Source organism: Xiphophorus couchianus, chromosome 3 (genome assembly GCF_001444195.1).
Source record: "Xiphophorus couchianus chromosome 3, X_couchianus-1.0, whole genome shotgun sequence".
Classification (NCBI taxonomy): domain Eukaryota; kingdom Metazoa; phylum Chordata; class Actinopteri; order Cyprinodontiformes; family Poeciliidae; genus Xiphophorus; species Xiphophorus couchianus.
Genome location: NC_040230.1, coordinates 12,769,329 through 12,792,748, shown reverse-complemented (window position 1 = coordinate 12,792,748; position 23,420 = coordinate 12,769,329). Strand labels below are relative to the sequence as shown.

General features: G+C 37.6%; 2 protein-coding genes across 2 annotated transcripts; one reads left to right on the top strand and one right to left on the bottom strand.

The window, feature by feature from the left end:
• The first annotated feature begins 380 nt into the window (after positions 1-380).
• On the top strand, positions 381-20,110 carry plekhg6 (pleckstrin homology domain containing, family G (with RhoGef domain) member 6). The gene is made up of 15 exons (XM_028012272.1): positions 381-511; positions 2,930-3,134; positions 5,219-5,341; positions 5,596-5,718; positions 5,952-6,047; positions 6,148-6,198; positions 6,421-6,570; positions 8,217-8,327; positions 9,943-10,092; positions 10,180-10,314; positions 10,964-11,074; positions 11,175-11,307; positions 11,400-11,515; positions 13,896-15,340; positions 19,597-20,110. The coding sequence occupies exons 1-15, from the start codon at positions 492-494 to the stop codon at positions 19,778-19,780; spliced, it is 3,153 nt and encodes a 1,050-aa protein (XP_027868073.1). The 5' UTR covers positions 381-491; the 3' UTR covers positions 19,781-20,110.
• On the bottom strand, positions 20,109-23,413 carry lag3 (lymphocyte activating 3). Its single transcript, XM_028012273.1, has 8 exons — positions 23,277-23,413; positions 23,057-23,177; positions 21,998-22,218; positions 21,581-21,826; positions 21,214-21,498; positions 20,892-21,128; positions 20,679-20,800; positions 20,109-20,489 (listed from the first exon to the last, which is right to left on the bottom strand). The coding sequence occupies exons 1-8, from the start codon at positions 23,326-23,328 to the stop codon at positions 20,394-20,396; spliced, it is 1,380 nt and encodes a 459-aa protein (XP_027868074.1). The 5' UTR covers positions 23,329-23,413; the 3' UTR covers positions 20,109-20,393.
• Positions 23,414-23,420: the final 7 nt, after the last annotated feature.

Sequence of the window (23,420 nt, the reverse complement as noted above, 5' to 3'; positions counted from 1 at the left end):
TGAGGATGTGTATTTAACTGCAGGCTTTCTGCCAATTTGCATTCCAGCATGATAACTTTAACACTTGGTCACATATTTAACCATAATAGATATAACAAAAAGATTTTTGTCCCTCATGACAGACTGTGATTTTTTATTTTTCCTCTTCCTGTTTCTACATTCTTGCAGTTAAATTCCCCTTTTTTAAAACATGGTAAACATCCTCTACAGTTTTTTTTTATGATTTGAGTGAAAAGAAATTTTCATTGACATGGAACAACAATTGATCATCGTCAAACAAATTAGTCCCCACCTAAGCACTCTGCGCCTGCGACACATTAACCAGGCCCAAGCACTGATTTGTTGGCTGCAGAAATCCAGTTGTTCCCGTCGGGCCAGTTGCTGACGGCCGATGCGCAGGTGAAAGGAAGAAAGGGAGGGACTGATCGGGCCAGAGAGGCATGAGAGGAGGAGAAAACCAACAGAAACCGAAGATGACTGCGTGAAGCAAAATGGATCCAACCAAGCCCAGGTAAAAAGCTGAGATTTCTTTGTTTATTAGGAGAAAACGATTTTAAAAAGGGTCCTTATGCGGTTATTTTCTTCATATCAACCCACAGTCCTGTTGGTGTTTTAGTCTAGAAACATCAACTTGTCTTCTGGATTTGGTGAATTGTTTACAGAAACTTTAAAAAGCTCAACAAACCTGCATTAATGGAGCTTTATTAATGACTTAAAGTTTCAAATCTACAGTAGCGATATAGTCCAGATGTTTTCAGAGAGTTTGACAGTCACCAGGTTACTGCACCTGTTCAAATGCCTTCATTATGATGAAGGCATTTGAGTCAATCCCTCGAAGTTTGACAGCATAGCAGCAGCTGATTAGTGCGGTGTACGTGTCTCCATTATGTCTTCTGGTAAGAGTCTCTTTACTTCTCGTGCTGTACAAAAATCAGCATAAATACCACATGAGCACCTTGTTTGAAAAGTATTAATTGTCTTATTTGTGATTTGCTGTATTGAGTTTCCTTGTTATAAAAACACTTATTTTGCAGAAATAGTTTACTAAAATACAGCGAGCTAAAGAAAAGGAACTGGATCTGGAGCTCCTGATGTCCAGTTATGAAAGTCTGGACAACTTTTATAACAGATTGAATATGATGTTAATTGCTGATTTAAAAAAAGTCTTACTTGGTTGGAGATGCAAAACAGTGTGTGAGTTATTTCCTCTCTTTCTAGGACAGATTGTTATCTCTGTGCGCTACTTCTGTTTTCATGTTCCAGCGTTTTCTGCTTCATTTTACATGTAATTCTCCCATCGGACAGTAAAATAGTACTTTTAAAATGTGAATCCTCTTATTTTTGCTGGTTTCTAGAAACTTACAGGATACAATATGTATCCTTTAAAATGTTTCTCATTGAGTGGTACATTATTTGAACTAAAGCTCACAAGCTAATGTTCACCAGACATCTACTTACAGTCACAGCTGCACCCACAGGGGTTTCCTTGGAAAGTGTAGCTGATTAAACATAAAGTTTTAAACAGACATCCTGTAGGATCTGTCTGCATTCATGAGAAATGAATCACCATTTGCCAAAACAGCTATTTTATTGGTTTATTAAAAACTCCTGCATAGGTTCCAGACTTCTTGTAGGTTGTCTGGCTGAGTCACGTTACCAATTTGCCCAAGCCAAGCCTTGAAGTTTCATCTGAATGCATTTAGACTAAAATAGCTGAATAATTTCACGCCTTGTCAAGTCGAGTCTGATACGAACCTGCGTTAATTTGTCCCGGCGTGGGAACTGCAGATAGCCTGGGCATTAGACGGTGCCATTGTTAATGAAACAGAACAGTGGTGTTTTTTAATATGTCGTCCAGTGACGTGACAATCACATATGGCTTTATTAGGGTACAGAAAGTTATAAACAGTTGTCTCTGGGTACACAAATTAGATTGGGTCAGTTTAGTGATATAATGTCTCTGTGTGGATGGTGCACAAAGTAGCAACAAAATCAGACTCAAATATCTGACTATGTTCCTCAAGAGGAAACACAACAGTCACATAGTAAAGCCAAAACATCAGAGCAAAGATACGGGCATTAGTATGTTCAGCATTATGTAAAATGTATTTTTGACTATTTGTTTTTAATTAGGCATAAAAAGCTTCTAAACCCAAAGGAGGAACTAAAAGTGTTTTCACACGTGACAGACGACTTGGCAAAGGACCCATTTTAAACAGGATCTTTTGATTTCAGTGGCTTCTTCTTTGGTTGAATCTATTAAAAGTATAAAGATAACTCAGTTTAAAATGATATCTTTTGCCAATAAGATGATTCCCAAGTAGTAAAATTTGGAATCAAACAGATGATCAATCTAAAAAGATGCATTTCTCAGCTAAAAGTAATTCTTTTCTCATTTATTTTATTTGCTGTAAATAGATTTTTTTTTTAAAGTACCTTAATCTATAATTTTTGTTTTAAATATTGAAATAGTAAACCTATCTAGTCAAGCGATGCGTAGATTAAAACCTTATAGTTTCAGGCATGTTTGTGAACTGATCAACAAGGAATCCCCAGCACCATCAAAAGTCTGTAGATACTTTTAGTACATATACTTCTTCTTTTGTCCTCCATTTTGTTCACTTTGTCCACAAAATAAAACAAATGACCTGGTAAAGCTTTGAAAGTCTGAAGAAAAGTAGATCAAGATCACTTTAAAATATTAAAATAAATCATTTATCCGTTATTAGAAGTTTTAATGCTACCATCTGTTTTCATTTGCTTTGAAATTTAAAGCCTTCAGACTTGCAAAGAATGTAGAAGTAGACATACCAGAACTGTAACAAACCACGCATCGACCCACTATCATTCTTTCAACAAGTTTATGAAATATCTGCAGCCTTTAAACGCCAGAGTCTGTCAATAAGTGACGCTGCGCTCCTTTCTTCAGCCTGTCCACAAAAATGCCGTATGTAAACAACGGGGAGTTTGAGTCGGTAATGAAGGAGATGGTGCAGAGACAAGACAGCCTGAATGGAGAGAAGCAGAAAGACGCAGAAACCAGAGAGATGGATGTTGTGGATGGGCTGCCAACGGACACAACGCAGCGCAGGGGGTCTGCAGATAAAAACAAGTTCAGCACATTTGGCCACAAGGCAAGTAGAAAATATTAATACCAGCTTTTTATTGCATAACTGTGATTTTTCTGTAACTTTTGATGGAGATCAATTTTCCCTTCCATGTCTGCTACTTTCGATCCTCTTCTATTTAATATATAGTATGATTTATATGAAAACAACTTGTGTAATTATTTTATTTTTAAAGTACTTCTGTGTTTATTTATTTAGTTTCCTTAGTCTGTTTTTAAAATAATCTAAAAAAAATAGTGAAATTCAAATATTGAAATGCTCTTTCATTCTTTAAATCACGTTATTTAAACTTTGATGCATCTTGCAGCTCTTTAATTTTCAAACTATATTTTGTTTGTGATGTATGGTACATTTTCATTTAATACTTTGATGGGATTACTTTTTTACATTATAGATATTGCTGCAACATTGAAGTGTAAAATATGAAATCCTTGAAGAAAACTTCCATAGCAGAGTTGAAAGTGCAGGTCTTTAAGAACTATAAGAAGCATTTAATACTGTTAGACCAATTGTGATGCACAAACATTGCCTTACACAAGAATTCAAAAACATTTTGTCACATTGCAAGTATAAAATTCTGGATATTTGTATGTAAAAGGAAAACATTGTTGCATTTTTTATATAGCACCTTTTACTTTGACATCTCTGAATAAAATCTAACACTCTTAAGTAAAAGAATAAAAGAATTTAGTACATTAGGAATTAATGAAGGATCAATTTATGTCTAAATTATCCTGCATAGAAATGCATCTGTTCCTTGAAGGCCTCAGAGGTTTTTCAGAGAGCATTAGTGCAAAAACAGCAGAATTAGAGAGAAAGTTGAGGAGAAGTTAAAAAAGTTTAACATCTCAAGTTTGAACATTTGATGGATTCCTGTAAATAGAAAGAGAATGTTACATCTGCAGTCCTTCCAAGACATGAATATCCACTTGAACAGACAAAACAAGCCATGACTATAAATCAAAGAAGCCGCCAAAAGGCCCATGGTTGCTCTGGAGGAGCTGCAGAGATCCACAGTTCATGTAGGAGAACAAATCTGGCTATTATGAAAGAGTGGAAGAGCAGAATATCGTACGTAGTAAATACAATGTATGGTAGAAAAGTAACACATCAGATCACCCTGAACAGTAGTAAAACATGGTGGTGGCATGTTTGCTCACCTTCCAGCTTAACAATGACTCCAAAAACACAGTCAAAGGCTTGACGAAAAGTGCAATCTTGTGTTAGCATGGTCTAGTCAAAGTCTGGACTCAAATTCAATTGTGAATCTACGGTGAGTTTGAGCTATTTGGAAAACAGGAATGGGCAGATATTCCAGTGTCTGGATGTTTAATGCTGGTAGAGACAAACGTTTCCCAAAACACCTGCAACTGCAGTCAAATGTGGTTCTGCCTCGTATTGAAATACATCCCACAGGTTTCTGAATTTTATTTGTACAACTTGTGTTTTGCAAATACATAAGTTACACTCTGTAGGGATGGACATTTACCTTATCGTTTATCATTTATTTTGAAAAATGTCTTGTTGTTTCCATGATAAACTTCAGTTGTTGATGGTAGATAAAAGACAAAACTGGTAGTTTAATCAGAAATGTTGTTTTTGTGATTTTGTTTCTACTGTTTGTTGCATGAGAGCATCAATAAATATTGGTAAATTTAAAAATATGACTAAATACTGTTACTGTGATCAGCTTAGTGGTATAAATCGCACTTCTTTAAGTAAGTGGCATTCCTGTTTTACATGGGAATGCTTTTCAAGCAATAGATTTGCGTTTATGGGGCTATGAATCCTGTGTTATGCAGTCACAGTCCTGGAGTTACCAAAAAAAGATGTAAACAATAGTTTTAAAAAAAATCTTCATTGTTATCTCAATAATATCACTAAACGTCATGTTGCCTACCGCTAATGTTCAAGTTTTCTCTGGTAACAATGAACAATGAAGTTTGTAGTCGCAACGTGATGAGGTGAAGGCAACCTGTGTCTCATTTTCTATTTTTGTTCATTCAATCTCACAAGATATTTCTACGATTGCTTTGTTTTTTTTCATTCCACGGCTTATAACTCATTAACTATTATTTTTCTTTTTCTAGAGGAAAACCAAGATGAAAGCCGTGACTGACTTTGCAACCCTGAGTAAAGTAAATACATCAGGAAATAAATCCAGAACGCCACTGAAGCAGGTGTTTGGCAGCCAGGGAGTGTCAACGTCTGAGGTATTGTCTTGTCTCTTATTCATCAAGCTGCATTTCTGACACACCGTGAGACAGATACAGACGTGTCCACCCACATGAACACTTAAAACAGTGCAGCGCTACTTGTTCTGCTTCTCCAGTTTTCTTTTTATGTGACCACAAAAATTCATAACATCCTTTACTTTCACGGGGACTGCTGGTGCATTTTAGCATTAATGTTTTCTGCTCCTTTGTGCTCTCCTGTTATTTTTTTCCCCTCACCAACAACATGGTAGGATTTATTAACCAAATATCTGGAGGCGTTTGCTGTTCCTCCTAACCTGAGCTGGTTCTGGAAGGAGGAGATTCATGGAACAGCACTGGAGAGCAGCTGGACAGAGTTGGTGAAGTCTCACACAGTAAGAAACATATTTATATGACTGTTTTTTCTTTTAACACGTACACAACTCAGGAGTTCTGCAAAATGTTATCTGGAGAAAATGTTTGCTAAATTCAGTCCTGCTGAAGTTTGTTTTTAGAGGGAGGAGGACTATTTTGTTTCCCGTATATACTCATTGCCTTCTCTGCTCCGTCTGCACGCGGCACACATTCCACAAATATAAATAGCTGCCACTTATTTTATCTGATTCAGACAATGGCAAAGAAGCAGCGACACCAGCAGGCGGCGCTGTGGGAGTTTGTACAGACTGAGCTGATCTACATCAACAAGCTGAAGATCATCAAAGACGTAGGATGTCGCTCTCCTCCTGGTTTTATCACAATGTGTGTCAGAGCTGAGGAGGGATTTTCTACAGGATGTTTAACAAGTGTGTGTCTGGCTTTCACAGTTGGTTATTGCCGCTCTGGTCCACCTGCACCAGTATGACGTTCTCCAGGAGGTTAGTCTGCAATGCATGCAACTGGAATATCACACATGTATAAAATATGCACGCCTAGTTTCCACTGTTCTGTTCTGCAATAGCAGCAAAATACACAGCTTGATCTGAAAGAAAACACAAAAACATCAACAACCGGAACATTGGTCCCCACAATGTTTCCACTGAGAAGACAGAAACTGTCGCAAAGGCCAGAGAGTTAAAATATGATTCTACTTCCTCCAGGTGAAACCCAACCAGCTTTTCTCCAACCTGCCCTCCATCCTGCAAGCTCACCAGCTGTTCTGGCAGGAGGTGGTTTATCCCATGTTACAGGAAGTTAGAAGAACGGGAAAACCTTTTGACCCCCTGAGGCTGGAGGCCGGTTGCCTGCAGGTATGGACTCATTGTCTGCAAGTCTACAGTGACACACAGTAAATGATGTTCCTGCCCAGCAGTTAATAAATGACTCGTCCCCACACCTTCATTCTTCCTCTGGTGGTTCATGATTAGGCTATTTGCTCATGGTGCAGAGATGGGTTTGATTATTCCAAATAAGTTTGAAGTCATCTGATAAAGTTGACTTATTCAGTGATGTGCAGTGCAGAAGTAATCTATTCAAAAGATTGGTTTAAATCAATGCTGTCAAACTCAAGTTTCATTTTGAGCCATATAAAATATGTGAATGTTCTTAAAGGGCCGGTTCTGCCAGAATATACTGATAAAACTCATTTAACTGCTAAAATATTAATAAACATCAGTCCCTCCAGGATTTTGTGATTGTTTTTGTGGCTTTTGGTAATAAAAATTGCATATTTTGTGATGCTAATTTAGAAATATTTGTAAGGAATTTTTATACTTTTGCTAATGCATGATGTTAAATGTGACCTTTTTTTTTCTCACCGTATTGATCATGGACTATAGCTTGACATCAAGTAAGACTGAGTCAATTAAACTCAATGTTTTTTACCAATTTTGAAAAAAGAAAAATTGCAGTGAAATCAGAAGAAATGTGAAGATATGTTGATTTTGTGTGAATTTAGAGGATTTGTGAAAAATTGGAGGGACTTATTGATGTAATTTGGAGTCTATAGGACCACATAAAAAGCTACAGCAAGCCAGATTTGGCCCCTGGGCCTTGAGTTTGACACATGTGGTTTAAATTGTGTTAGGTTTGTTTTAATGAGGTTCTTTATGGCGGTCAGTATCTTACCTGCAGTAGAGAAGCACTCAGACTTCAGATCCCCTCTAAACATGTTTTTTTATCTGCACATCTTATTAGATCAAACACCAAATATATATTAATATGCATTAATATACACAGTGTAAACCATCTCGATTCTAGTCGAACAATATTCACAGTCTTCCTTATTTCCACTGTTGGGGGTGCAGCCAGTCAACATCAGGGAAAATAAAAGGCTCACCAATAACTTGTAAGCAAGAAGTGCAACTAGATTTTTTAGTTTCCCAAGCTGCATTTCATAGAAGCATTTTAGATATTCTTACCTTCCTAAAATAATGGCGTGAGTAATTTTTTTGTCATAAATGACTTTAAAGTCAATTTTAAAGTTGCTTTTTGCCAACACTTTTGTCAAAAAATTGCTTAGGCCATTATTCTAGGAAGATGATTTGCTCTATAATCTTCCAATAGGAAAGTTTCCCACCAATAATTTGAAGTTACGTTACACAGAAAAATCCACAAATATTCAACTGTGTAGGCATGTTTTCACCAATTCATCAGCAACCTGAATAGATGGTGCAATAATAGGGTTTATGATGCATTTGTGCAAGCCGCATATCAAATTAGATTTGTATGAAATGCAAACATGCAGGCAATAAACACACATTTGAAGTTAAGATTATAATCTCTTCCTTATAAAATAATGGATGAAACAAACCCACTCATGCTTCATGAGCAAGACATTACTGGAACCTGGTGCCTGTTGGGCCCAGTTTTGCTGTGTAATGAGAATTATAATGAAGTAGAGAGGCAATGCCAGCATTTAAATCCAGATATGAGTTGTCTTCTGCTTTTGCACCAGTTCCACGAGCGCTTCTTGGCCTACCATCATTACTGCTGGGAGGAGGAAAACAACCTGGAGTTCACACGAAAGCAGATGGAGAGCAACCCTCACTTCCTTGCTTTTGTGCAGGTAAAGCAGCAGCAGTATTTATAGAGAAGACAAACAGTCACATCAACACTGAGAGAAAAACTCCCACACTTAGCAACTTTTACTTTGGTGAGATCCATTTTCAAATCAGGTAATTGTGGCACTGTGGTTACTGACGTTTTTGTAACCTAGTAGGAGGCCAGGCGTGAGAGCTTTATGTCAACCAAACCACTTTTCACGCCAACAACTTCTCCGAATGATTCAGATTTCTAGATCTCCAGCAATGAGTCCTGAACGTTCAACTGGAAAAGGGACTTCAGGACCAGAAAACGACATGCTGTCACTCTTCTCAGCTTCATTTTTCACACCTTTTGTTCCCAGGCAAACCTTCACTTCAGCAGGAAATAGTCACTGAGAAATGTTAATAGGTGGTCCAAGTGACGCAGAACAGGAACCGCTAACGCTAACACTTTAAGTTTGTCATAAACATGACTTAACACCTTTAATGAACATGAATGAGTCTTCATGAATGTTTACGACTGTTGTCATAAAGTGTCATTCAGTAAATAATGACACTTTTAATGCAAAGTTGCTTCAAAATTTGCGTTAAAAGTCCATTAAAAGTTTCACTTTTGCATTATAAGTCTCATTATTTGATGAATGACACTTATAAATAAAGTGTTACCTTTTGATGCTACAAAAGACAAATGAAATATATATTTTTCTATGTACTGTCGTCAGTACGTGGTATGCATGGTGTCTTGCATGAATTACTGCATTACTGCAGTGTGTCATGGAGGAAACCAGTCTGCTGAGATGCTAAAAATTCAATTTTGTTTTGATAGCGTCGTTCAGCTCCTCTGCATTTTTGAATTTGCTGTCTTTCATTTTCCTCTTGACAATCCTCCGTAGTGAGGATTTCAGGTCAGACCAGTTTGCTGGCCAATCAAGCACAGTCATTAAAGCAGGTGTTGCTAGTTTTGGTTGTGTGGGCAGGTGCCAAGTCCTGCTGGAAAGTTAAGTTATAGTTTCCATGAAGCTTGTCTTCAGAGGGAGAAAAACACTGCTTTGCCATTTCCTAGAAAAACGTCTGTGAAGATTTTGGACCTGTTGAAGCTTAATGGACCAACACCAGCAGATGACGAGACTCAAGAAATCATAACTCTTTGTATAAACTTCACACTGAACTTGAAGCGATTCTGTGCCTCTATCTTCTTCATCCGGACTCAGACATTTATTTCCAAATTAATTGTAAATGTTATTTTCATCTGAAAAAAGGGTTAAGAAACCGTTCAGTTATTTTTCCTCTCTTAAACTTTAAAAGTCTTCTGATGTTGTCTTTGGCTTCATTCAAGGAATGTGACGGTTGTGGCTCATATCCTGGAAACGCCTGTGTGTTGTGGCTCCTGAGGCACTGACTAAATTCATTTTCACTTTATTTATACAGTGAAAACTCACCACAAATGTTGTCTTTAGACACTTAACGACAAATAATTTCAACTCAGATGCATCTGCATATGCTGAGAGTAAGCTTTTTCAAATATCCAACAATGAATCTCATTGTTTTTGGTTATTTGAGAGACAATACAGAAACTATCTGCAGTTAAAACTATCTATTTAACTGAGCGGATATTTCTGTGTTTTTCGACTTGTCCAGTGGGTGGAGAAGCATCCTCAGGGTGAGCGGATGCGGCTGGGAGACATGCAGGCCAAACCACATCAGAGGATCACAAAGTATCCCCTGCTGCTCAAAGCTGTGCTCAAAGAAACCCAGGAGCCTCACGTGCAGCGGGCCCTCAGAGCCATGGTCAGGCTTGGTCCAGCACCCGTACGTCTCTCCCTACAGCTGCAGATTTACCTCACGCATCATGTCTTTGTTCCTGCTTTTCCCCAGCTAACTTCTGTGAACAGCTTTTTAGAAAGTATTAATGACTTCATGCAGTATAAAGACGAGCAGCTCGCTCTTTACATCTCTGCGCAGAGGATTGAAGGATATGAGGTGGAGGGAATAAATGAAGAAATCGACAAGGTAAAACGGCTTCACTTTGAGGATTTCTGCAAATAATTTGATAAATATTTTTGTGTCAGTGCATTTCTGCTTTTGAGTCTCATTGTCGTTTTGTGTCGTTCTTTTGTTGTTCGTTTGATGGTATTTTGTGATCATTTATAAGAATTTTGTTTATTCTAAACAAAATTTTATTCAAAACAAAATCCAAAGTTGTAGTTCATTTTTTATTTTTCCACTTTATAGCTTCTTTGTCCCTTTCTGTCTTTATCAATTTTAATTAGGCTCCTTTGTGGTTGCCGGAGGATATAGCAACAAACCTCAGCAAACAGCATTTTATTTTTAAGATGTTTATTACTTATTAGCTTTAAAAACATAACAGCTCATGAATTCTCACTTGATGTTGTAATATAGGTGCACAATAACATTAACACTGCAGCTCTAACAAGAACGGAGAAAAATGCTATGAGATTTTTCTGTTAGTTTTGTGCGTCTGGAAACAACTTGGTGTAACTTGTACTGCACAGGCAACCTTAAAAAAACATAGAGAACTGAATTTAATTTGGTTTAAAAAACAGAGATGTTCAAATCTTTTTCAACTCTTAGGGTTTATGGTAAAAATATGACATAATAAACAAATAAAATGAAAACTAAATGCTGTTGCGATTGACAGATTGTCCGAGACGTCTGCCACTTTGACCTGACGTGCCCCATCAGAGGAGTGGGCTCCAAGGTCGTACGTAAGCTGCTGCTGGAGGACAACCTGAAGATACGAGGCTACAAGGTGAGTGCAGTTTATCCTGGAAGGTTCTGTCGTTTTAAATCATTAATTCCAGTAAATATTTGACAGAAATGTTTATCTTTTTACCCATAATGTGCTGCAGACGGAAGTGGTGGCTCTTCTGTTTTCAGACGTTCTCCTTCTGACTAAAGTGCAGAAAAAAGCGGAGCGACTGAAAGTGGTTCGACCTCCTCTGGCTCTCGACAGAATGAACTGCGTTCCACTAAAAGATGGCAGTGGGTAACACTCTCAACAGGACCATTATATCCGAAAGTTCTGCTCAAGTCCGTCCCGGAACCATGAGTCTTTTGTGTCCCATTTCCCTCAGACTCATTAGTTCTGGTGCAGGTCGGTGAGCTTCAGTGCATGGTGAATGTCACCATCCTTGTGACCAGCAACCCAGAGAGATGCTCCGCTTGGGTCAACGCCATCAAGTCAGCAAAGGTAATCAAATCCTTCACATCTGCTATGGTCTCATCTGGCTTTAACATTGCTACTTTAGAAATTATTAGATTTTTAAATATTAAAGAACAACAAAACATTAGCACTAAGAAAATTGTCTAGCTTGTGCAGGAGAAACATTCTTAATTGTAATCAATCAATTAATCAAGTTTATTTAGCAGATTTCAGCAACACTGCAGTTTGTTTTCACAATGTTTTACATTGTGAAAACATTTTTAAAAATCTGAAACACACCACATTGTCAACCGTTGTAAAAACCAGTAACAGACATTACATTTAGTCAAGTGACACTGTTAAAATCATTCATCTGTTTATTACGGTTCAAAAGTACGGAGCCCCCTAAGGGACACAAGGAAAAAATTGTCTTTTTTTGCGTTACCTTGCAAAACTTTTGTGTTTCCTCTCAATAGGTTTTGCTTTCTCTTGCAATAATGTACTAATCAGTTCATGCAGGATAATTTAATACTGTAAGTCTTTCTTACAGTGGTTATTGTGCTTTCTGCTATAATATAAGGTTTTGTAAAGTTTTTCCATGTATGTCTAGTTTGTTTGTGAGATATCTGAAGTTTTATATCTTTTTCTTGAGGATAGAAATGCAACATAAACCTATGAGCAAAATGCAAAAGCAAAACAGGTCAAACATGGACATAAGACGTGAACAAACTTTCCATAAGAAGGAAAGAAAGAAAAAATACATCCAAACTATTTGGACTATTTCTGAATTAATTACATGTGGTACTAAAGTCTAAAGTTATATCTGACCGTTTTGATTGTGTCTTTTTGAGTTGGTAGTCTGAATTGTTAATAAAGGTCCGTTTTCATGTGCAGCTCCATTTCTACGATTACAATAAAAGATATTTGCTTATTGCAAGGTAACGCAAAAGGAAAAAAAATCCCATCTCCCCTAGAGGGCTCAGTACAAAGCAACTTTGAATAGGTGGGGTTAAAGTTGATTTAAATGAGCTCAGTGTTTGAGTAAAGAAACTAGAGCATCAAAGACAGAAAATCCAAGCATTCTTTGAAAATGTAAAAACACCTTCATAGATCAGGGGGAATATAAAACACACCCAAGCAAGACCTTTTTATGAAGTGGTTCAGGATTTATTCTTGGTTGACTTCAGGAAATGATTTGGATTGTTGTCCTGTTTGAAGCTTCAGTTTCTTTCCTGACTGCACAACATTTTCTCTCTGAATCTCCTGATTGATTTAAGTTAATTTATTTTTCCAGTTTTAAAGGAAGCAAAGCCTCAAAGCATCACTGAGCCACCACCGTGCTTCACTGTAGGCCTGCAGTGGTTTTTAGGCTATGCTCTATTCTCCCTCCTCCAGACTTAATGCTGAAAACTCTGAAAAGTTCCTTTTGCAGAACAGAATCCCCAAATCTCTTTTTACCTCATTTACATACAGTAGCTGTTACATGTACTTTTCTTGTTCTTCTGGGTCACTAGTTTGTGGAAAATACCTCTGACTTTAGGTATGGAGTTCTTCAGGGTTTAGCATTCATTCATTCAATACATACAGTACTTCACAAAAACAAGAAGAATTTGTTCGCTCTCCCAGAGCTGCAATAGCAAAATGGCATCTTTATGTCTCTGCATTCCTGGTTTGAGCATTCAGGCAGACACAAATTCTGTTAAAAATATTTAAGATTGTGTGATTGGTCTGACGTTTGACGTGGCTCTGTTTGCTACACTACAGCTCTGCACTGAAGGGCTATGCTAGTATGAAAAAGTGCTTGAGAGAGCATTGTTTATGCTGCTAACATCTGTGGCGAATGCTTTCCAACAAGATCTCACCTTCACTGAGATAATCTCAACTAAGGAAACTTGTTTCACCTTCAGATAAAAAGATCAAAACTGTCAAGATTGTAAAAAGTTTACAAAATGTTTATCATAAAATCTTATTATTACTGCATTTTGGACTTTCTCAAAAGCATATTCTATGCAATCAAAAGATTATTTTTGTTCATTCTAATGAGCATTTTCAACAGTCTACTTTAGAAAAGTGAAGCTTTTGTATTTATCAAAAAAAAAGTAAGTTCAAGGTTAGTTTTGTGTTTCTTAATGCTACATTAAGACACCAAGCTGTTCAATAGATAAAATGATTGTAACCTGATATTTTAATATTTTTTCCTTTTGTCTACGAACCCTAAATTGCAGGAGATGGTGGAATATTTTAGTTATAACAAAGACCTGGAAGTGTTCCCAAGTTTAAACCAGTAACAGAAAAAAAGGATGAATATTTGAATTTTGATCATTTCAGTCACATTTCTGTCCAAATAGTGTCCTAAACTTGTTTAAAAGTAGTTGAAACTACACTAACTCATTGTTAAATGCTTCTTTGTTCACTGCTACTTTATCAGGAAACATTGTTGGCGATGAGAAAGCAAGAGGACAACAGACTGGACAACGTCAGGTCACATCAGCAGGAGACCAAAGCTGCTGAAGACATCAAGAATGATGACATGGAGGTAGAAGAACAACCTCCCGTGCAGTCAAAGCTAATGGATGAGCTTACTGATGCAATAAATAAAAATCAAACTGTCAATGGATCTGAGGAAGCAGATCCGGATCAGATGTCCCCTAAAACTTCTGGATTACCTCCTAAAATCCCCTACAAAGTAATGCGCAGGAACATCCCGATTCGACAGCCGGCACGTAAAGAGCAAGAGTGGATAGAGATGGGAATAAGGAGAAAACATTTGGAGGAAAATGAGAAAATTGTTGAGACTCCGATGATGAACACACAAAGTACTTTGAGGACGCGCAGTGAGCTGAACGTTTCTAAACTCAATCATTTCAGTCAAAATGAAGCAGGTCTAGGAATATACAACCCAAAGAGACAAATCATCCATCTAATAGATGAACTCCCAGCTGTTGACTACCCAACAGATGAGGAGGTCACTTTTCAAGTTCCTCACGAACCAAAAATTATGTCCAGGCCGCAGTTTGGAAAACCACCTATAGAGAAAAGATTAATAAGAAGCAACTCAGAGATTCAGTTTGTGTCGCAGGACGCCAGCAGGCCCTCTTCCTCCAGTCAGTTTGGGGATCCAGGAACTTCTCCTGATGGTACAGGGTTCCCTCAAAACTTAAAGTCCCCTGGGTTACGGAAAAGGAGGCCAGGCAGCACCAGTCAGGGCCCACCGACTCCGACATCCAACTTCCTCAATGAGCCGACATTAACTCTGACGGCTCCAGACAGTCCAAACTCCGAGTGTAGCATGCAGGTAAAGAGAAGCTCCCTTCCTACTAAGTTTGATTTAGACGTCCAGCTGGGGGTCAGCCAGAAGTCACCCAAAAGCAAACAAGCTCCAAACCCGTTCCCAAAGTACTACTCTGATGCTGAAGCCTTTTCTGAATCTGAGCTGTCAGGATCCAAATTCCACAATAAAAAGTTGAAATTTAAAGACTCGAGGAGTTCTTCCAGTCCCAATGTGCTCAATAGAGGAGGGCAGAGGCCTCGCAGACCCTCGGACAGTTCGTACCCATCACACAAAGAAGAGAACACTCCCAAATCAGGATACACCCTGAAAGAACGCACCTCACGCGTGGAGGGAGTCTTGGAAAGAGCCAAAGAAAGGGGAAAAGACAAAGCTGGAATAAGTAGAGACAAACAGCAACAAACAACCCTACGGTACCTGCGTCCTTCCTCCCCGTTTAACAACGCCCCGTCGCCAACGCCCAGTGAGGGAGGTAATGAGACGGACCTGGAGGAGGTGGCGCTGATCAGACCCAGAACCCTGACGGTGAGCACAGGATGGAAGGAGCAGCTGGTGGACGGCGACGAGGACGACAAGAGCAGCGGGTTAGTAGGATACTCGTCCCCTGTTTGACGTATATTTAAAATCATATTGTTATTATGTAGAGAGGGGGTCCAAAAGTACTTCAACCAAACATTTGTGAAATTTTAACAAACTTTAAAGGGAACCTCACATTTTGCATGTTTTCATACTTCCATTTTGGCCTCGAGTGCTTCTACAGAAAACACTAAAGGAAAAACTACAAGCCGTTTTCTGGTAAAGGAGCTCAAAACAGTTAGAACAGATCAAGTGAATAATTTTGTGTTTTAAATGTAATAAACATGTTTTCATAGCCCACCCACCTATCCTAGCTTTTTCAAGGAAGTATAATAGGTCACCTTGTTTTTTGGTGTCTGGAAATGAGCCATTTCAAAAAACTCCAGATTATTAAGTCACAACGGACAATGCGCCATTACCTGGCAACGCATGCAGAGCTCCAGCCTTTTTGGTCAGCTGGTTTTACCGCCTTATGTGCTGTGCAATGGCTGCTAGAAGTGTTTTGTTGTTAACTTACCCTCAAGAAATCCCTTTCTTCATTCTTGTTGGTTATCCAGGAGGATCTACTTCTGCTTTTCAAAGATGTATGGTTGTAGAATTGTACATCTGTTTGCAGCCATTTTCACGTGTGAATTGAGTTGGGGGGCGTGGCCAGAAGCAGCTTATTTGGTTTCAAAGTGACAAGAGACCTTAAAGCAGCTCAAAAGCGGCAGACAGATTATGATGAAGCTGTAGAGAAGTTTAAACATGATCAGAGAAAAACCCCAAGCTTTGTACATCATAGGGCTTTTCAAGCTGCTATAAAAGAATGGAAAAAATAAGACATGTTTAAATTTGATTGATTGTTTTGGGGTGTTTTCATAAAGTCAGTAAGACTTTTATTCAGTGAAAAGTAATGCCAATTTTAGTGGTATTTACTTCCAAATAGACAGAATATGAAATTCCTGCTTAATATGGTTAAACTTTGCATCAAAAGTAAGAAAAATACTGATATTTTTCAATTTTATCTGCTATCTGAATGCATAAAAGAGCTTCAAGAATCACAACATTGATTATAAGTTGCAATATAATCAGTTTCATGGCAATACTTCATTAATCTTTATTCTTTATCTGCATTGTCTGTCAGTACGTACTGACAGTTCAACACTGAAAGCCACAGAATAAATACAATCTAGAGCATCAACGTTTCCATTGGCCTCAGTGTTTACAGACACTCTGTGGTGATGTTTGAGCTTCATGGCCTGAAACATTTGCATAGCTGCTGATTATCTGATGCACACTGCACTAATGCGTGCACAGCTCTGCCACAGTTAGCTTTCTCTCATTCGATGTGAGTTTAAACCCTGTGGTGTAAATTACTGCATGCATCTGTGTAATCAGCAGTACAAATTTAAAATGGCTGGAGTTAAAACAGCCTGATCATCTTTCTGTTCAACAGCAACCAGGGGACGCCTACTCAACGCATTAGGGTGTCAACTGCCCAACGACCGCACAAAGCCAGAAAAAAGTGGCTAGGATTCCAGAATAGACAATATATATATATATATATATATATATATTAAAACGGTGCTCATTTATCCCCACGTTCTGATGCTGCCCTGGGCAGCAGCATATCTGACCAAATCACCACAAGTATCTTTTTAAACAGCAATGCATTGCTTGTTTGAACAAACATGTTAAACATGACAGTGATTTCACATTGTTTTGAGAACAATGGTGTAAACTCCAGAGATTATGACCCACTATTTTGCATGCTTCAGGTGTTTTCCTCCTTTAAATCACTCAATTTCAGTGAATGCATCAGATTTCTGTAGAAGTGATTAAGACATTAAGGCATTTTTAGCCAGAAGTGTTAAAACAGGAAGATGTCTTAAACATTCAGGGTCTTGGACTGTGAAACAAAAACTACCACAAGCTTCTTCTCCTTCTCACGACGCTTGGTTTTATGTAATCATCATATGAAAACAGTTGCAGTAGATCTGTGGAGTCAAGGTGATAAGATGTTAAAACTTTGCATGATTGCATTAACATTGTTGTCGCTATATTTTGAAGAAATTCTGACTCTTCGTTTGTTTTAACAATTGGAGTGATTGAAACTGTGATGATCTGAGAACATAATCCACTTTAGCTTCTTTTTTACAACTTTCTTATCCATTTACTTCACAATGTGCTAGTTAGCAACCCGTGGATCAAAACGTTTCACCCAACTACAATTTTGTTGCACCGTGGAAAATGTGATTTTGTATTTTTGGATGATTTTGGGTTCTATTTTACATGTTTATGTTGTGTTGTAGTTTCCTCAAAAAGACACAACAGTCCCTAAAATATTGCTGTTAGCACATACTTTAATGACTATTTGACCTCTTAATAATTTGCAGCTTAAAGTTCACTCTAACCTCATTAGTCTGGTCTTCTCAGTCCTGCTGTTACTTTGGAAATGACTTGTTGTTACCAACATTTTATTTATGCACTGTCAACTTGTATCTATTTGACTGCTGAGTTTTAATATAAAACACTGCTGGAACATTTTGTAAAATTTATTTCTCAATCTGTCTCTCCGTCTCGTACTGAGATGAGTTTTTGAGGAGGAGTGGGCCAGTAATCTGCAGACTGACATGTGAGAATGGAAAATTAAAAATTGCTGCCTTGCTCATGTTTCTAACCACACCACTCGGTTCGCATCCTGAAGTCCTCATTAGCAGGCTGACTAGGTTTAGGTTTTTTCAGAGACATTTAGGTAATAAATTTATTTTATTCATAAATTGGGCAATGTTTTCTGTACTTTAAGCACTTTTCTTGTTTGCCTGATAAAACGTGTTGCCTGATTGCAATCGTTAGTTGTTGATTATGAATAGTTTCTAGAAAATCAAAAGTTTTTAGTCGTTGAACAACTGGACTGATTCATCCCAGTGCAAAGGTCAATTTTAATGTCTTAATTTTGGTTTAATTTAACCTTTAACCATGTTTTTTTTTTTAAGTCAGGTTTTTCGCTGAAAAACGAGAATGGAGCTCCAACTTAGAAAAAAAAGTTTATTGCTAAATGTAATCAGATTAAGTTTGTCAGACTTACTTTATTGACGTTTGTTTAACAAGACATCTTAATAAACTTAATATATTTACTTGGATAAACTTAATTTGATTACTTGTAACATGATAACTCATTTTTTAAAAGTTGGATCACTACTTTCTTTTTACAGTATCAGGGTTCTGGTGATGACCCAATTATTTGATTCAGATTTGCTGGAACTGAAACGCGTCTAAAGGTTTCAGGAAACTCAAAGACTTTCACACCTGTGCATTAGTCTTTCACTGTCATATATCTATTATTATTAACACATATGCCCAAACAGTGTTATCACATTTAACTTTTTATTATTTTTGCATTTTCAAAAAGAATGTTTTAAAATATATTTATTCATATCTTCACTTGAGTTGAACTCAGAAAGTTTTTTTTAGATTCAGGGTTTTTAGAAGTATAATCAAGAATAATTCATTTGGTGTTTTTACCTTATTTTACTGCAGTACAACATTTAGTTGGATTAAAAATGTAATAATAAGCTGTAGACAGATCAATTAAATCAAATCTACCCAACAAAACACCAAACGGTGCTATAATAAGACTTATCTAAAGGCCTAATTTGTCTTCCTAAAAGCTAACTTAGAGAACCTAAATCATACTTAAATGTATTTTATTCATTAGTAAATTCAGGACTTGGCTTGTGTTTTAACATTGTTGTACATTCAGTTATCAAGAAAATGCAGAAATATTCATACCCCTTAAATTATCAAACCACAGACTTGAATATATTTCATTCAACACAAAGTTGAGTTGAAAGAAAATGATGATCAAACTTGTATTAAAAATAAAAATCTGAAAAGTGTGGCATGCTTTACTGTTAAACTCTCCAGCGTCAGTATTTTCCAGAACCACCTACAGTGACTGCAGGTTCATTGTGATGCTCCCGGTTTTATGTTTTCTGGACTCTCTTTATGAATTAGTTGCTTACTGAAGGCCAAAGGTTGCACTGGATTTAATTTAAAAGTGATTTATTTATATTCTTTCATTTTACAGTTGTGTTTGTTTTTTTACATAATCTCAAAATAATGACATTTGCTGTTGTGTGAAACGTTTAAGGGATGCGATTAAACTGTAATCTTCTTACATTTTTGTCCAAATGTACGCATTAAAAATACGAGTGAACGGAAACCAGCTGCTCTATAAATGGCAATATAACAATCTGTTGCCATGTCTGCTTTGTTTCAGCAACATCATTACGGATGGCGAAAACGTGGACTGGAGTGGCTGGCGCATAGATGACGAAGAGATCATGGATCACCTGAGCCCCAGAGGGGAAGGACTGATGGAGGGAATCAGCCGGTCTCTGGCTGGCATGGGCCGGCCAGAGATGTTTCCGGGTCAAGACGACGGAGAATACAGTCAGGTGTAGATCCATAATCTGACCAGTCCTGTTCATTTAGTCAGATCAAGAACTGACTCCGAGCACAACATTTTTAGGGAAAGCAAAAGTAAAAAAGCAGGAATGAAGATTCGTGTTGTCGCACAAGCAGACGCAAATTATGTTTTCTCAGTATCTAAATAGATGAGTGAGAGTTGATGTGTAAAGTATTGTAACATAGTCAGAATCAAAATATACTGTATATGTTACCATTTTTAAAATTTTGATTTTAAGTGTATGTGTTATTTATCAGATGTGTTAATGTCTTCTCGTTTAGAAAGAGAATTATGTACATAACAATTAAAAACAACTTTATTTCTGTTAAGTGCACTTTATTTTTCAAACACTTCAGACACTTTCACATGGGCCAACAAATCCACACAAAACCAACAATATTTACATCTGAAATAAAGTATAATTACAGTTTGAATTCCTTCATAGTTCCTGCTACAAAGTCTGCTATGAGCTTATTTACAAAATCTGTGCAAAAGAAAGCCTTTCAGTTTTTTTGTTTGTTTGGTTTTTTTTGCAAGAAAAAGACATTTCACTGTTAAGTAGTACTGGGAACATCTTCCTGCAAAAATCTCTAGTCGGATGGGTTTTTTCACTTTTTCACTCGATCCTTTTCTCTTTCTTCGCGCTCGTTGGAGATGGTGTGAACGATGGTCTCCAGTGCAGGATACTGCAAGATCCTTCTCCTCTGTGGAGAAGAGAGGAGAAACAAATGAGATCTGAGCAGCATTTATAAATGCATTTTATTTCTTTAAAATTATACAAAAAAAATAAGATTTGGGTCAAGATTTTAGATTTAGCATAAAAGTTTAGGATTTCTGAAGAAAAAGGCCCAGCTTTTCAAAATATTTCAAAAATAAACTAAAGATTTATTTACCCTTCGGTGATTCTTGTACATCTGAGCAAGAACCAACAGCAGAATGATGAGAAGAAAGCTGAGCCCGACCACGGTGCCGGTGTTACTGGAGACTGCTGATGATTTTTCTCCACTCAGACCAGCTAAAGAAGAAGAAAGAAAACAAACTGTAAGATTTCCCAGTAGAGATAAATCCAGCCTCCACGTGAAGTTCATTTTTATTGTGGATCTTACCCATAACATGAACTTGGGTGGTCACATTCCCCAAAAGGCCGTTTGTCCCCAGGAAGCGACATGTCCATTCACCAAAGTCCTCCTTCACAGGAACCGTCTGTCCGTACTGGACCGGTCCAACCGACTCGGTGCCGTTGATGTCGTAGCTCACATGGACCCACTGATAGTCGGTGACTTCACTTGGGTCGGACAGTTGGCAGCTCAACATCGTTGTGCCTTTCTTCTTTGACTTGACAACTGAGGAAAGAAGAATAAAGAAGTTAAAAATAAATAGATAATGGTGAGAAAATGAAAAGCTGATGGATTTGTTGAAGAAACTCACTTTTAGCGACGACAAGCTGCATTGTCTGACTCAGTCGTCGTTCTTGTATGGTCCCTCCACACCTATACCTGCCCTCATTTTCAGGCACGACCTCCTGGATTACGATGGATTTATCCCAGGAGGATGAAGAAGCTGAACGGTTGTTGAAAATCTGAAATCCGCTGTCCAGTTTCTCCACCAGTACCGCTTTGGGGGAAAGGCTAGGGGAGAAGACGCAGGGCATCGTGAACGAAGACCCCAACGCCGCATACAACTTGGTGTCTTGTTTGGGAGGCTGGATTATTCCTGTAGAAGAAAAAAGAAGATGTTATAGAAGTGATTTGAATCACTATTTCCTCCTAAACTACTTCAGGTGTCAGATTCTCACCTGTCACAGACAGCTCCACTGAGGCGCTCCATACATTGCTGGACCTGTGGACAGAACAAGTCCAGGTTCCTGCCAGCTTATCCGAAGCCTGTACGTCTACAGCTCTTCCAGATAAGGTTCGGGTCTTTGGCGCATATGGCTGATTGTTCAACGTCCAGTAAACTACAGCACCTTCAGGCCAAGGAGTCACTGAACATCGGACGGACACATCGTCCCCCCACATGGGAGTCGATGGAAAGACGGACGCTGTGAAGGAAGAAGGAAATAAAAATGCTTAATGATGGTCATGTGAATAATCAGTTCTCAATATTAGCAGAATTTCTGCACTTTAGAAGTCAACCTCAAGTATAACCTGCATCCTCCAGAGACTGGATTTTCTTGCCACTACCTGTAACAAGTGTCAGAAAAACAACTTACCTTCGATGATTCGAAGCATGATCCGTTTGTCAGTTGAGTGGCCTTTGATTTCCACCTTGCATGTGTAAAGTCCTGCGTCGTCTTCCTTCAGACCGTTAATCTCCAGGCTGTAGTCGCCTTTGGCAAACTTCAAGTGCGGGCATTGCACCCGGGAGTTCTCCCTGTTAAACCAGTTAGAGCCCCAGTACTGCAGACCGCTGCTCTGCTTTCTCCACACCGTGCTGCATTTCAAAAGAAACATCCGAGGTCAGAGGTCAACCACATGAACTGTCTATACATCCATAAGTTGATGTATATGTAAATATGTCTATGATTATTCAAATAACTCTGGAAATTCATGCAAGAAATACATTTAGTAACGGATGGTCCGTTACTAAATGGAAGTAGGAGTCAAACACTTCTTTTGATTGGTCTGCAGCTGAGTGCAGATTAACTATTCAGATTTTAGAGTTTATTTAATAAATAAGGCTTAAAATTTTTATTGTTTCATGACAGACTGCAGCACAGCAAATATGAAATACACAAATAAACACTGAAGCTATTATTTTTGACTTTTATATATTTTAATGTTTTTTTATGTAATTATAATACAAAATATAACGATTTCAGTTTTTGATTCTAGAATTAACTATTTAATTTAATTAATTGTTTACATATTTTTTATTTGTTTATGTATTTAATTTGGTTTAAAATGCCGGACATATAAATATTAATTTTACAAAATATTTGAGCTTTTTATTGTAGCACTTTAGGTTCTTGCTGCAGCTATACAGTTACTAAATAAAATAAACATCCAACATGAATTTAATCAACTATTTTCACATTTACTTAAATATGAATGCGTTTTTACTTAAAAGCTCAAATTTAAAGAGATATTTTTTATCTATTCCAGTTTTATTTACATGATCACATTTATGATTTTTTAAATAAATCTTCTTATGAGATGTTTTGTGGCACTTTTAGCCCTGATTGATATTAAGGATTAGTTTGATTTAAGCAGAAATAATAATAATAATAAACAGCAGGGAGAAGTGGTGAGTGCAGAAGTTTGTTTCTTACCCTTTGTTGTCTTTGCTCCAGGTGATGGCAGCAGGATCACACTGCGCAGCTTCACATATGCAGGGCAACACGACCTGAGAACCCGCCTCACCAACCACCTCTGTCACCTCACTTCTCACTCCTAGAAATACAACAGAAGATAAATACTTTACAAACTGAAAACTCAGAAAAAAAACCTTTAAATATCTGAAAATGTGTTTTAAAAATCACCTAAAATTACCTTTTGTGAGAAGAAAAATCATCCCAAAGACGAGAGTCTCCACCAGCATCATTTTGATGTTTTAAATTCACACCCAGTTAAAATAAATCCTTCAAATCTGATCAGTCTTTTCTCCTCAATGCCGCCTCAGCCGTCTCTCTCGCG

Coding starts and splice junctions, on each gene's coding strand:
- lag3 (XM_028012273.1), bottom strand. CDS start 23,328: ATGATGCTGGTGGAGACTCTCGTCTTTGGGATGATTTTTCTTCTCACA. Junction 23,178..23,276: donor GATTTTTCTTCTCACAAAAG/GTAATTTTAGGT, acceptor TTGTATTTCTAG/GAGTGAGAAGTGAGGTGACA. Junction 21,129..21,213: donor GCAGCTTGTCGTCGCTAAAA/GTGAGTTTCTTC, acceptor TTCTTTCCTCAG/TTGTCAAGTCAAAGAAGAAA.
- plekhg6 (XM_028012272.1), top strand. CDS start 492: ATGGATCCAACCAAGCCCAG. Junction 5,719..5,951: donor AGTTGGTGAAGTCTCACACA/GTAAGAAACATA, acceptor TATCTGATTCAG/ACAATGGCAAAGAAGCAGCG. Junction 6,571..8,216: donor TGGAGGCCGGTTGCCTGCAG/GTATGGACTCAT, acceptor CTTTTGCACCAG/TTCCACGAGCGCTTCTTGGC.